The sequence below is a fragment of the Fukomys damarensis genome, unplaced genomic scaffold (genome assembly GCF_012274545.1).
Source record: "Fukomys damarensis isolate Sample0158 unplaced genomic scaffold, DMR_v1.0_HiC HiC_scaffold_12, whole genome shotgun sequence".
Classification (NCBI taxonomy): Eukaryota; Metazoa; Chordata; class Mammalia; order Rodentia; family Bathyergidae; genus Fukomys; species Fukomys damarensis.
In genome coordinates, this window is record NW_022900924.1 from 58,185,935 (window position 1) to 58,200,884 (window position 14,950).

The window sequence follows — 14,950 nt, forward strand, 5'->3', positions numbered from 1 at the left end:
ATATTACAATATTGATAGGTTGAAAGGAAAAGGGTGGGAAATATGTAAATATTATTTTGTAAAAGCAGAAATGGCCATATTAATGTTAGAGAAAAGCCTTCAGAGCAAAGGAAGTACTAGAGACAGAAAGGGACATGACATAGTGATAAAAAGGTCAACCCACTGACATTCAGAACAATGTAAGAGTATTTTAGCACACAAAATAACCTCAGAATATGTGGCGAAGAAACAGTAATGCTAAAAAAATAATTAGATCAACATTTACGGCGGGGGGGAGGGGCTCTTGAGAGCCCATTTTCCATAACAAAGCAACCAGACAGAGCATTATAAGTATACAAAGCTTGAATCACACAGTTAACCAGCAGGAAACAACTGACTTAAGTAGGACACTCTACCCAACAACAGCAGTGTACCTGTGTTTCCTAACGTCCAGGGAACACCCACCAATACACCCTGCACATCCTGGGCCATAGAAGAGCATCAGCAAATGAGAAAGAGGGTTATGAAGGAAGAAGAAGACAGAATGTGTCCTCTGACTACAGTGGAGCCCAACAAGAAATCAGTAATGGACAATAGGCAACTCTAATGCCAGAAAGCAAACACATTTCCAATTTTGTAGGTCGAAGAGAAAGTCTCAAAGGAAAAATTTTAAATACATAAAACTGCATGAAAATGAAAACAGTGGTATTCTGGTTTACAAAATTAATTTGTTTTATGGTTGAGGAAGACAGCCATGGTCGTATTTGTCACCTGATAAGGAGTTTGTGAATGGAAGCAAAATTTTGCCAAACACTTTGATTTGAAAACTGAATTGCTCATGAGCTGATATATTACTGTATATAAAAATATATAGGATGCAGCTGCTGAAAGCAGTGCTTAGAAAAACATTTATACTGCCAAAATCTTATATTTAAAAAGAGGACAGGTCTTAAATCAGTAATCTACACTCACATGGTGGCACACACCTGTAATCCCAGCCCTCTAGGAGGCTGAGGCAGGAGGATTAGAGGTTCAGTCCTGGCCTGGACAACTTATGATTTAATGAGACTCTATATAAAAATTAAAAATGGGCTGGGAATATAGTTCAATGTGAAGACTCTGGGTTCATTCCTCAGAGCACCTTTTTTAAGAAACTGGAAAAAGAACAACAAAATTAAAGTCAACATTGAGAAGCTTATAAAGACAAAGCCACAGGGCCAGGGATGTAGCTCAGTGGTGCTGTGCCTGCCTGGGAAGCACAAGGTACTGGGTTTGATCCCCGGCACCAAAAAAACAATGAAATTGAAAGCAGGATAACAATAGTGAAAAATTAATGCATCGATAAAATTGAAAAAACTCTAGAAACTGACATAGACAAGGAGAAGTCAGAAATCACCCATGTTAAGGAATGAAATGGGAGCCCTCCATGTATGCACAATCTTTAAGGGGATAATAAGTATGGTGGACAAGTTTATGCTAATAAATGGATCAGTTCCTCAAAAACTGCAAAAGTCCAACCAAGACAAATGCTTGAATAGCTTTATAATCATTAGAGAATTGAATTTGCAATCTAAAGGCTCCTAAAATTCAGTCTTCAGGCCTACGTAATTGTACTGGAAATTCTACCAAACACTTAATGAAGATGAAACACCAGTTTTGTACAACTTCTTGCAGAAAATAGAAGAGGGACTACTTCCCAGGCCATTTTATGGGTATAATATTATCCTAACACTAAACAAAGATAAACTATAGGAAAAATAAAATAAGAAAAAACTGTAGGTTAGTATCACTCACAAACTTGATGCCAAAGTCTAGGCAAAATACTAGCAAATTGAATACACTATTCTACCATGTTAACAGGTTAAGGACATATCATCACGCCATCATAGCGCTTAACAGTAAAGGTAATTGAAAAAAACATTTATGATGCAAATTCTCATCGAAGTAGGATTAGAGGTCAAATCACACCAACCCGATACAGAACAGCTTTGAAAGAAATCTATAGCCAACCTCACACCTAGTAGTGATGACTAAATCCCTTTTCCTCTAAGACTGGGAACTGAGGAAGGCTGTCCTTTTTTCTTTTTTTTTGTGTCCTCCATTCTTTTTTCTTTTTTTTTTTCCAGCTTTAATTGAGTTTATTGGTGCATTTTAGGGATACAGGACAGTTACATTCATTGTTGGGATCTTGTACCTCTACATGACAGGTCTTGATTCTCATTTTTTCCCCTTACCCCTGCCCTCCCTTCACCCCCTCCTCCCCTCCCCATCTATAAACACTTTATTTTCATTTTTTAATTATCTCACATTTTTTCCTTTTTCCACCATTCTTACTTAGCAGAGCTTGGAAAGTAGCCATTATAGTAGGGTAGAAAAATAAAAGGCATACTATTTGGAAAAGAAAGAAATCTCTCCCCAGTTATAGATAATGTACTTGTCTATGTAGAAAAGTGCAAGGAATCTAAAAACACTTCCAGCATTCATAAGTAAACTTGGCAAGTTTCCAGGGTATAAAATCAATGAGCAAAAATCAAACTCAACAAAACTGTGTATATTAAATATGTATATTTTTTGTCTTGATTATACAACACCCTTAAAATTGCTCCACATTAAGGGAAGCAGAACCAAATAAGTACAGGATATATATCCTGAACACTATAAAATTACAGTAAACGAAACCAACAAAGACAGAGAAATGTACTATGAATTAGAAGGCTCAACGTAGAAAAGATGTTGATTTTCTCCAAATGTATACATAGGCTTAATGTAATCCTGTCAAAATGCCAGCAAGATACTTTTGTAGCAAGATATAGTCAAGCTTATTCTAAAATTTATAAAGAAAGGCACAGGCCATAGAAGAGCTAAAGTAATTTTGGAAAAGAAGGGAGTGAGAGGAGCCACTCTACCTGGAGTTAGGTTGATGTATCTCTACAGCAACAAGACAGCATGCCATCCTCCCGTGGGGCGGTGGACACCTCGGTCAGCGGGACAGCAGGGCTGGAGGCCATGCACACGAGCACCCAGATCTGGTTAGTGGGGGTGGAAGAGCAATGGGGTGAAGGGGAATAGCTTCTTGTGGATGGCACTGGGGCAGTTGGATATTCAGTGGTCAAACCACAAAAACCTTTTTCTTCCAAACTTCGTACTATATATAAAACCATGAATTAAAGTAAAATATAAAATTAAAAACCTTTAGGAAAAATATGTGAGAAAAATTTTCAGTGTTAAATGTTTGGCAAAGAATTTCTGGACTTGGAACCAAAAGCACAATTCTTACGATATGAAATCAATCAATTGAACTTCATCAGAGTTTTTTTCTCTGCAAAAGACTCAAAGTGGATGAAAAAGATAAGCTACAGACTGGGAGAAAATATTTCCAAACCATATATGTGAGACCACCTGCCTTGCAAGCACAAGGGCCCGAGTTTGATCCCTGGTACCAAAAAAAAACGAGTTATACCTAGAATATTTAATGATCTTTCAGATTATCAACAATTAACATCCAACTCACAAAGGTCAAAGAGAAAATAGATGAAAAGATGTTTACTGTCAGTTATCATTAGAGGAATCTAAATGAAAACTACAACGAGGTGTCACCACCTGCCTGTCAGAGTGGCTAAAATGAAACATTGTGATGACTCCACGTCTGCTGCTGAAGGTGTGTAACCCAGGATCTCTGGTGCACTGGGGCCAGCAGTGTACGAGCAACACGGGGTGTGCCCACCCCCGAAGCAGCGGGAGGAGGCGTGAAGTGATGGAAGTGCTGATGGGTGCGGCCTGGATGAGCCTTGAAAGCAGTGCTGAGTGACGGTAAGGAATGTGAGGTGGTGACAGGGTGTGGCTACCTGGAAAACAGTTTGGCCTTTTCTTAAAAACGAAGCATGAGGTTTCCATACAGATTGGCAAGTACACTGTTGGACATTTATCCCAGAGGAGCCAAAGTTTATGTTTGCACAAAAACCTGTACAAATATTCACAGTAGTTTTATCTGGGGCAGCGTTGTCTCAGTCACTCTCTCACCACAGTACCCAGCGCCCACAACAGAGGAGGAGAGGTTGTTTTGGTCCGCGGTCAGCTGGCTCCCAGGCGGGAAGTACACAGTGAAAGGGCTTGGTGGGGGACAGCTGCTCACCTCATGGCTTGCAGGAAGTGGGGAGCAGACACAGAAGGGAAGGAGATGTGCCCCAGCAGGCCACGCCCCACCTCTGACTCGACATTTAGCTGTGGTGCCCGTGATTCGCTCACCTCCCAGAAGCCCCTCTCAGTGCACGAAGCTGGGGGCGGGGGGCGTCCAGATAGAAGCATAACAAGCTCCAGGTGGGAAGCAGCTCACTTCCTTTGAGAGGTGAGTACCTTCTGGCACATCTGTACTGTGGGATTCTCCTCAATAAAAGTAAATTGTTGACAGACCTAAAAACTTGGCTGAAGCTCAAGCCTCATGCCAAGTGGACAAAGTCATACAGACTGTGTGATTCCGTTGATGAAACTTACTTGAAATGACAAATGGCGAGCAGATTCATGGTCACCAAGCTTAGAGGTAGAAGCGGGAAGGTGGTGGCCGTGGCTGTGCTGTCTTCATGGGGGTCACTGTCAGCTGCCCAGTCACATAGTGGGACCTCATAGGGCTGGATACACACACGTGTGCAGGCACACACATGTGAGCGCGTATAAATTAGTACAGTCAGAGTAAGGTTGATGGTTGCATCCAGGATAACTTCCTGGTTGTGCAACGGCTCTGTCCTTATTATACAAGATGTTTTAGGCAGGAAAGCTGGGTGCTGTCCATTTGGGATCTCTCTGTTGCTGGACTAATTCACATACAAAATTCACGTGTACTTCTATGCACAGCACATCCAGAGTTAATTCCAAATGGAGGCACCATGTCAGTGTGAGAGCTAAAGTTACACAGTTCTTAGAAGAAAGCACAGGCCTGAGTCTTCAGGGCCTTGGAGTAGGCAGTGGTTTCTTAGACATGTTGCAAAAATCATAAGTGTAATCCCCAAATGAAAAAAAAATCATTTGAATTAAAAATATTTTATCCTTCAAGGGATAGTATCAAAAAATCGAAAAGAACCTGCAGAGTGAAAAACAAATTGAAGTTATTCATTTGTCAAGGAACGATGTATTTTAAATACAGTGGTTCCTCAGTTCATGCGCTGAACTCGTCCCGCGATTCTGGGGAAGACTGCTACAGTTCTGTTCGCCACCCAGCAAGGAGCTCGAGAATAGAAGCAAAATTTTGCCAAATGCTTCCGTTCAAGAACTGAATTGTTTGAAACAGAAGTGTTTGTAAACTGAGGTACTACTGTATATGGTTATGTATTATATACTGTAAGCACGCATGTTTATATATGTGTATATACACACATATTTGAAACACAGCTATTTTAGGACTAAGTTGTGAAAAGTGAGCAAGGGATCTTTTCAGATATTTCTCCAGAGAAGATGTTCAAGTTGCCCTAAATGCACGAGAAGACACTGGTCATCATCAGCAGTCGGGAAAGTGCAGACGGAAACCACTCTGCACCTGCACTGGGGTGGCTAGAATTGAAAGACCCGCAGGAGCTGGTATCTCCGAGGGTGCGGCGGCTGGCGCTCTCCTGTCTCGCCGGCGCTGATGGCAGCTCCTTAAAAGGCTGACCGTAGAGTCACCGTGTGACCCGCATCCTGTGCCTGGGCACCCCCACGTATTCCACACGAAAACTGCGTCACGGGCGTTCCTAGCAGCATTCATCATGGCCCACATCCGAAGGCTCGTCACATGCCCACTGACTGACGAGCAGCACGGCGTGCGCCCCTCCCTGGACCAGCGCGAGGAGGCATGAAGTTCTCAGGGCTGGGACTGTGGATGAACCTTGAAAGCAGCGCTGAGTGAAAGAGGCCGAACAAGCTCACGCCGTGTGATTTTATTCGTCTACAGTTCCAAAGCAGGCAAATCATGGAGCCAGAAAGCAGAGTAGCTCCAAGAAGGGTCCATCGAGGTGCTCACTAAAGCGGGGGGTGCTCACTAAAGTCCTTCTGCGGGTTGCTGAGCTGCAGGGTGGATTGTGGGCACGGGTGTCTGGCTCTGGGGGTGTGTGGCGCTGGTGAGTGCACCGCCTCAAGTGCAATCCTTGGCACAGAAAAGAAAACATTGTGGTAGCGGCGGCACAACTGTGATTGTACACATAGGGTAAACTGTATGGTGGAGAAAGTTGCATCTCAATAAAGCTATTACAGCAAATAAAGCCCTGAAAGTGAAGTGGTTACTGTGTGAATTTATAATTTGATCAGTATTTTACATTATAGCTTTTAACACCGAGAGAAGCAGTGCTTTATTTCTCAGTCAGTAACGGTTGCATGGACACAGCCGAAGGCCCCTCCATGTCATCCGGAGGTAGATGCTTCCTGGGTAAGAGATGAGCACACTGGACTCCGAAGGGACCGGCCTGCGGGGGTTGCACTGTTCACACAGGCCCCGTAAGCACACACGAACACACATCAGACATCGCGTAGAGCGTAGCTTGACCTTCCCGGTGCCAGGCCCTGTTCCGTGGGTTGAAGCGAGGCGGCCGGGCCTCTTCCTGACCAGGCTGTTGGCTGCATTCGAGCTGCTGCATGACCTTAGTGGGCTGCAGGCGGAACAGGTTCTCGGTGAGCGTCAGGCCTCGCTAGCCAGGTCTGTGTCTGGAGGAGGTCTGCGCTGACGGGACTCCAGCGCTCCTCTGTTGTCTTGCAGCTCCCCGGCGAGGACCCTGAGGTCTTTGAGGTCTCCTCCAAGTGTCTGTCCATCCTGGTGCAGCTGTACGGCGGAGCGGTCCCCGACAGCCTGTGCCCTGAGAACGCAGAGAGCTTCGCTCGTGTGCTGGCCTCCAGGAAGGACCCAAAGGATCAGAAGCTCCTGCTGCGGACCCTCAGGAGGATGGTGAGTCCCGCGGAGCAGGGCGGCGGGTGCGGGCTTGCAGCAGCTGCGTGGGCTGGTGCCACTGCTGGGATCTAACTGGAAATTTCCAGAAAAGGTTCCAGAGTTTTAAAGCTCCTTCCGGCTGTCTCTCCCCATGGTCACTTCTGCTGCGTTGGTCAGTCTGGCTGCCTGCAGAGAGAGCACTGCTTTCTCCGCCACTTGGGAGCAAGTTAGGGACATTGTGCCTCCGTACCCTTTCAGGGACAAACGCATATTTCCTTCTAAAAGATACTCGCTTGCTCACTGGTGGTAATCAAAATCAGGGAATTTAACACTGACTCGATTATTTTACCGGACTACCACCTGTATTCCGGTCCTGTCCACTGTCCCAGAGACTGTGGCGGTTCTTTCTAGTGTAGGATGCCGTCTGAGGTTACCTCTGTTAACGCGGAGTGGTCCGCAGCCTTGCTTTGTCTGGCCTGACGTTTTGGGGAACGTGGGCTGGCTCCCCTGCCGCATCTGTCCCGGCCGGAGGTGACCCTGCTCCTCAGCCCACTGAGGCGGGAGCTCATGGTGTCCGTTTGCCCCTTAATAGTGATGTTAACTTTTATCACTTGTTTTATTTTTTCATTACATTTATTGGTACATTTTAGGTATACAGTGCAGTTATGTTCATCATTGGGATCTTGTGCCTTTACATGAAAGATCTTGGTTCTCATTTTTTCCCCATCCCCTGCCCTCCCTTCACCCTGTCTACCCTTCCCTGTTTACAAAGGTTTCCTTTCCAGGTTTTTCCTTTTCTCATATTTTTTCATTTCCCTTCTTACCTTTCCCCTACCCCTTCCACTTCCCCTACTCATAAATTTCGACCTTTTCTTCCTATTATAAAACATCAATTATACATTTTGATCCTTATTTACACTTTTAGTTTTTCACACCAGAGAAACTGTTTGGTATTTACACGTGTGTTCCTATTAATTTTACTTAAGAGCATGGCCTCAATGTGCATCCACTTAGGTATAAATGACTCTAGTTTCTTGCTCTTTATGGCTGAGTAGTACTCCATTTTATTTAAAAAAACAAAACACATCTTTATCCAGTCTTCAGTTGATGGGCATTTGGGGTGTTTCCAAGTTTTAGCTATTACAGACTGTGCCTCTATAAACAGGAGTGCGCATATATCACTGTGGTATGATCCTTTTAATTCTTTTGGAAAGATACCCAGCAGAGGACGAGCTGGGTCAGATGGAACTTCTAAACCTAGTTGTTTGAGGTATCTCCATATTGATTTCCATAGTGGTTGTACCAGTCTGCACTCCCACCAACAATGGAGAAGGGTTCCTTTCTCCCCACAACCCAGCCAGCATTTGTTATTGATTTCTTGGTAGCAGCCATTCCTTCTGGGATAAGGTGGAATCTCAGTGTTGTTTTCATCTGCATCTCTCAAATGACCAGTGATACTGAATATTTTTTCATATATTTATTTGCTGCTTTTACTTCTTTGTCTGAGAAATGTCTGTTCATTTCAGATGCCCATTTTTGATTCAGGTCTTTATGTTTGGGGGGGTTTGATTTTTAAAAAATTCTGTGTATATTCTAGATAGTAGTAGACCTTTGTCTGAGGAACAGCTGGTAAAAATTTTTTCCCACATTGTAGGTTGTCTCTTCGCTGTGTTGGTGATGATCACTTGCTTTAATATATGCACAGTCATATTTTAATTTTGTAATGGTTGCAAAATGGATATTTCTAACCCTCAGTGTTTCTCCTCATTTGTTGTTCATTTTTTTTTTTTTTTCTTTTGGTACCAGGGATCGAACTCCAGCCCTTGCATTTGTGAGGCAGGTGGTGGAACCACTGAGCCAAATCCCCGGCCCCGTAACACTCAGTGTTTCTAACTCCCAGCGTTCTGAGGAAAATCATTCTCTTCTGCCCAATTTATTTCGTTTTTTACTTTTTAAACTATGTATACAGTTGCTATCTCTTTGACAGTGCTTTGAAGACTGGCTTATTTTCTCCCCAGAGTAAATCTGCTGGCAGATTTCAAGGTCTTGGCTTCTAGGAGCTTGTGATGAAGTTAATGAAGGAGGGTCGTGTTGGTACTTTGGACTGTCGGCCTGGGTTCATTGTAGACCTGCGCTATTGGCAAGTGGCGGCTGTGGATTCCCCCAGAGTTGTACTCAGAACAACTTTGGTGCGAGCTTGGTAAGCAGACGATTGAGGCTAAGTCTGCGTGACAGACGGTGGGTGACGGAATGAGAAAGAGAGCTGTTCACCCTCACCACTGTTACGCCATGCTCCCGGGGGTCCGCCCTCCGTGGGGCACTGGTGTGGTCCAGGCCAGTTCCCAGAGTTAGGACCGACACTGGAGGGGACAGTGGCTCTTGAGGCCCTCTGCTGCCGAGCCTGGATGGTGCTGAGTCACCGAGGAGGCAGTTGTTTTCCTTTCTGTGTTCTTTTCGTCTTTCTGACGGCTCAAGGCAAGTGCGAGTCTCGGTTTCATACCGCTTCGTCTTTAACACCTGTCTCGCCCTCCAGAACCTCACTTCCTGACAGAGAGCAGTTTCTTCAGGCTGCCACTTTTACAGTGGAGATGAGGTATTTAAAAAAATTGTTATGGAAAACAGGCGAGTCTGTCTGAGGGCAAGTGTGCTGGTCCCTCCTCCTCCAGCAGGGACGTGTTCTGGACGCAGTAACAGCTGCAGAGAGCACATTGTGGAGAGCGAAAGTCCGGGAGGAGAGAACATGGTGATGCAGCTGATGTGAAGCTTGATAAATGGTTCGCTTGCAGAGAGTGATGACAGGTTTGGCACATTGGTCTAATCGCTGCCGTGGTTAATTTTGTGGAGACCTCCAGTTCCTTGTGTGGAAGTCTTCGGACCGGGTTTATTGTGGAACTCAGAATTTTCAGACATTTCTGGTAAGATGCTGACACAGTGCATTGTAGATGCTCACAGGAAACCCCCTGATGCGGCATCATGTACGGCCCTCTCTGTGCAGCAAAATGTAGATGTTCGTGCTGAGCGAAGAGAACGCCACCGAGTCTGGACTTGGCTGTGTGGGTCCAGGCCAGCGTTTACCATCATGCGTGTTTTGAGCCAAATCTGTAGTATTTTTTCAGCACTTTCTGCATTTCAGATTTGCAACAAGGAGATTATGGACCTGCTTTGGAAATAAATTGCATACTTTTCTAAAACACTGATTAAATTACTCATGCAGAAAACGAATTAGACCCTAACTGGGTTTAAATAACTGGATTCCACCACCTTTTAGCTTATTTCACTGCGCAGTCTGTGACTGTCACACAGGGCTAAGGGACTGGAACGGTAGGTGTGAAAGCGGAGGTAGATCTTGTCCTTTTGGCTTTTATTGTGGTAAAATGTGTGTAATGTAAATTCTAACCCTTCTAAGCGCACGGGTCATTGCATAAAGTACACGAACTGCAAATCGTCCCCCCCACCCAGTTCCAGAGCGTGTCCACCTTCCCCACTGGACACCATTCCCGGTGCCCTCCCTCCACCCAGCTCCTGGAACTGCCCCTGTGCTTTCTCCTCCTGTGGGTGTGGCGACCCTGAGGGCCCATCGTGCACATTTGTTCACAGAGAGGTGTTCTGAGTAGAAATGACAACTGCTTAGTTGCTAAAATGAGAAAAAGAGCCTACAAAGTCAAGATATACTTTCCCTTGGTGCCGTGGAGCGGCTCCTGTGCCGCCTCCCGGAGTTCCCCTGATGGTGCAGGCCAGCGCCGATTGGCATCAGCGCTGGACTCTGTCGAAATACTCTGTGTCAGCCAGTGTTGGCAGATCATAGCAACATAAGGCTGGCGAGACCCTGGACTACTGCACTGAGAGCCCTACTGCACTGAGAGCCAAGTTGGGTACATCTGGGGTGGAGAGAGCAGCGGCTACCGAGGAAGAGTGCGTCCCCAGCCAGTGCTTCGGGCCACACTGTCCTGCTGCTGTCTGTGTCGCCCTTTGTTCTCACTCTGACACCGCCTTGTCTCAAGGCGGTGGCGTAGGCTGGCTCCTTGGTTGCTGGTGCAACATCGCTGTGTGCTGGGCCGGCTGCATCTCTGTGGTCTTCCCGCCATCCGGGCGTGAGCGGCTGTGCTGGTCTGGGAGGTGCTGTGTGGATTCTTCAGGCCTTCATCCAGCTGGATTTGATGAGCCCTGATGAAGGCCCCAGAGTCGGCTCACGTTTGTGGAAAAGTGGGAGGCTGTGGGAGTTAGGCTGTGTGCAAAGCACCGCGCTGGGTCCCGGGACGGTGAGGCAAGGCTGTGCCTCTGTGGCCCTTGAGGAGCTGTGATGGGGACGCAGATGGAGCCACCTGGTTATGGAGCAGAACGCGGTCGGTGCTTCAGTGGAGAGCCCCCTGGTCCACAGGGACCGTCCTGTGGGGGCGCAGCCAGCAGGGTCTGGTGTTCAGACGGAGCTTGGGAGCCTGTTCCTGCAGCAGGAGAAGGGAAGGCAAGGCCACGGCCGCCAGACGAGAGCCTCGATGGCCTTTGTGTCGGGCCTTGTTATCGAACTGGGAAGTGCAGGGCTCTGGCAATGCCTCGGTTCCATGCCGGTGCTTTGCTGGGACAGGAAGCTGCCCCGGGTTCCCGGTGTGCACTCCTGCTTAGCAAGGGCCTGGGAGCTGAGAGGCGCCTGCCCTCCAGCAGTGGTGCCCTTCTGAGCTTTGTCCGCGTGGAGCCCCTGTTCGTGTCACAGCCGCAGAGCCGGACTCCCTGAGGGACTGTGGGGAAGGAGCCAGCCCCGGCCAATGCTGCTGTCCCCGGTGTCCCTGCCGTGGTCCCGAGAGCGGTGAGACTGGGCGTATAGAGGACAGGGATGTGGGCGATGCCAGGAGAGGCAGGGCAGACATCCTGTGACCTTGGTGAGGCCGCCTCTTGGCTCAGCTTGCTGGGGCAGAGGAACTGGAGTCTCAGGAAGACAGGGCTGGGCTGGATGTGTCACCTGGACTGACCTCGGGGTGTCTGGTCCATGCGTTCTGTAGATTGTGAGGAGCTGTGAGGGCAAGTCAAGCTCCAGGCCCTCCCTCAAAGCACAGCCTGCGGTCACAGTCCTGAGACAACGGGGCTGTCTCTCTTGAAGGCCTCCTGTCCCACGGCTGGGTGCCCCCGAGCTCCCCGTGGCTCTGTCACAGGAAGGCCAGGGGCGAGCACACTGGCAGCGCTCTGTGGAGTCATCTGACGTTCCCGGTCCTGACACCTCTGCTTCTGGTCGCAGTCTCATGGCAGTGACTTTCTGAAGCTGTGATTCTCACCATGCTGAAGAGTTAAGGTTGTTTCCTCTCTGCTAACGGGGTGGGATGTTCGGCCTCCACCGTCCTCTTCTTAGTCTGTATTTAGAACGTTTCAGAGAAGTTGGGAAAACCTGAAGGTTTAATTATCTGTTGTGATTTATAGGAAGTTGGGAGGTTTTTTGATTATACTTCATGCTTCGGCTTTAAAAATGTGATTGAAATGGCTCAGATTTGCCCTAAACGTGGAATCCCGGGGTTTTCCCGGGCAATAACTGGATTAGCTCCTGTCTCTGGATCATCTGGCTGTGCCCAGAGTTGGCTGACTGCTCTGACTGAGGCGTGGTCAGCCAAGCACCCCAGGTTGCCCTCCAGCCATCCCCCTGTGTGCTGGAGGTGGTGGCTGTGACTGGGGAAAGCTCTCTGAAGATGATCCACATCACAGACGGGACCCTCGTGTGGCCCTTCCTCGGGGGCTGTGCCCTTTCCCGCCCCTCTCCTGGACTCCCCTGCGTCTCCTGTTCCCCTGTTGCTGCTGAAGGTGCGGTGGCAGAGCATTTCTCCAAAGCTGTAGGCAGAGCAGATAAAGACACTCGGAAGTCTCCTTAGGGCCAGGTTGATTTGTAGACATTAGAATCTGAAGGAACCTAATTTCTTCTAGAAAAGTAAGGGAACATGTTCTGTTGCATAGCAAAAAAGGCAAATGATGTCTGTCTCACTCGTATCTTATTTTCTCATGTTTAATGTCTTCTGTTCTTATTTTCTAAAAGGAAAAAAATGGGGGTTGGTATGAAGCCTGAATTTTTTTCTTTGTGGTGTTTTTGAGACAAGTTCTTGCTATGTAGCCCAGGTGGCCTTGAACTCGCAGCAGTTGTTCCGCTTCAGCCTCCCCAGTGCTGGCCTTGCAGGCGTGCACCACCACACCCAGCAAACCCAGTGGGATTTTTAAGAGAAACACTGTGCTCCCAAATTAGTAAAAAGCCAGTGCAGTCAGTGTGATGGAATGTGGCCCCTGAGGAGATCTCCCCAGAACTCTGAGAGGGTGCTTGCTCTCCAGAGGTCCCGAGAGAGCTCGTCCTTCGTCTGTGCACACCAATTAAGGCTGCAGTGGAGAAACGCCCCCCACCCCCCAGTGGTTCCCATCGGATTGTGGCTGCATCTGGAACTCTTTCAGTGATTTTCTGATATCTTTCCATCGAAGCAAGGAAGTATCTTTCCTGGGCGTTTCCTCCTGAGACTCTGAGCAGGGTGGAGGACGCAGATGGCTGTGGAGTAGCCCCTGGAGGCCAGTCCCTCCGGACTTGCCCTCTGTGTGGAAGTCAGTAAAGTCGCTGCCCACTGAGAAACCTTGAAGGGATCTGCTGGTCTCACCATGGGCGCCCTGAGGACATGCCTGTGATGGAAAGTGTCCTCAAGTCCCTCTGATCCTCTCTCTCTCTCTCTCCCTCACCCTTGGCCCTCCTCCCTGCCCTCCCCACGTGTTGGGCCTCCTGACATGACTGGCTCCTTCTTTCTCTTTTCCTAATCTGATGTTTGCAGCCTGGTGCAGTATAATTCTCCTTCTGTCTTGACTTCCTTTCTTAAGAGAATTAGGTCTCATGCCCCTTCCTGAAGTTCTGGCAGGTGCACTGTGTCCCCTGCCTTCTCTACAGCCTTCTCCTCTTCCAAGTTCCTGTTGCCACTGGGGACACGTTAGCTCTTCTTTTTATTATAAAACATTTCGAAACAGAAAAGTTAAAAGAATCGTATGACGAGCATCTGTGCAATCAAGAATTATTACCATTTTATCATATTCCTCTATGTAATTGTGATTTCAAAAGTATGTAAAAGTGGGGACATTGTAACACTTGATCCCTAAGCACAGTTCTGCTATCAAACCTAAGAAAATTAGCAATTTTATACTATTATTGTATTAGCCCTTCCACTGCTGGAAACAATGCATACCCGATGCCCACAGCTTAAAGGAGAGGTTTCATTTAGGGCATGGTTTCAGGGGGCTCAGTCCATGGCCAGCAGAATTGTCATGGTGGAAGGAGGGTGTGGTGGAGCAAGGCTGTTAAGTTCATGCCAGCAGGAGGCAGAGCAGGGGAACAGTGCTACACAGGAAGGGGCCAGGGACCAGAAATAGCCGTCAGAGACCCCTCCATGACCACCCAGAAATGAGCTACCAGTCCTCTGGGCTGCCATAAAACCAGTCAAGTTGAAACAGTCAAACTGTCAGAATTGTTAATATCCAGTTCTTCTTTAATATACCTTAATTGTCAAAAATTACTTAAAGCTTTTTTGTTTTTTAGCCATATGCCAACCAAATCACACATGCTGTGTTTAATTAGTGTTTTCCTGGTCTCTTAATCTAGAAGCGCCTTTCTGTGTTTTCCCCTCTGTGATACTGGGTGTTTGAGAAGCCCCGTCAGCTGTCTTGTAGGAGGTCTGCAGTGTTGTGGTGGCCTCCTCGTGACAGCTGGTCACATCTGGAGTGTGTGGTTCAGGCCGTCCCGTGTGGCGCTGTGCTCGAGGGGTGCCACCTGCCGCACTGCACCATCTTGTCTCCTGGAGAGACGCACCGCGTGGATGGCCCTGTCACACCAACTTTTAAAGGAAAAGGTTAAAAACTATAAAAATAGGATAATATTCATGGGGCAAAAGAAACACTTTTTAAGCCTAAGGGAGGAAACATCGAAAATGTGAAAAGACCAGTCTATTTTCCTTGGTAACCGATATGATAACCCTCAAAAATACAGACGCCCTGCCAGGAAAACTGCTTCCTCCTAGGTTGTTAATTTGCTGAGAATCTACTGCAGGGAAATTGAAAGTAAAAGCTCAGAGTCCCTGGGATTTATAATGT

At 47.3% G+C, this 14,950-nt stretch overlaps 1 protein-coding gene across 5 annotated transcripts in view; it reads left to right on the plus strand.

The window, feature by feature from the left end:
• Ulk4 (unc-51 like kinase 4) overlaps positions 1-14,950 on the plus strand; it is a 340,955-nt gene that overhangs the window by 257,120 nt on the left and 68,885 nt on the right. For all 5 annotated transcript variants that reach the window (XM_033762652.1, XM_033762657.1, XM_010624501.3 and 2 more), the window contains one exon: positions 6,698-6,883. In XM_033762652.1, coding sequence (XP_033618543.1) covers positions 6,698-6,883 — 186 coding nt within the window. The remainder of the gene's footprint in view (positions 1-6,697; positions 6,884-14,950) is intronic.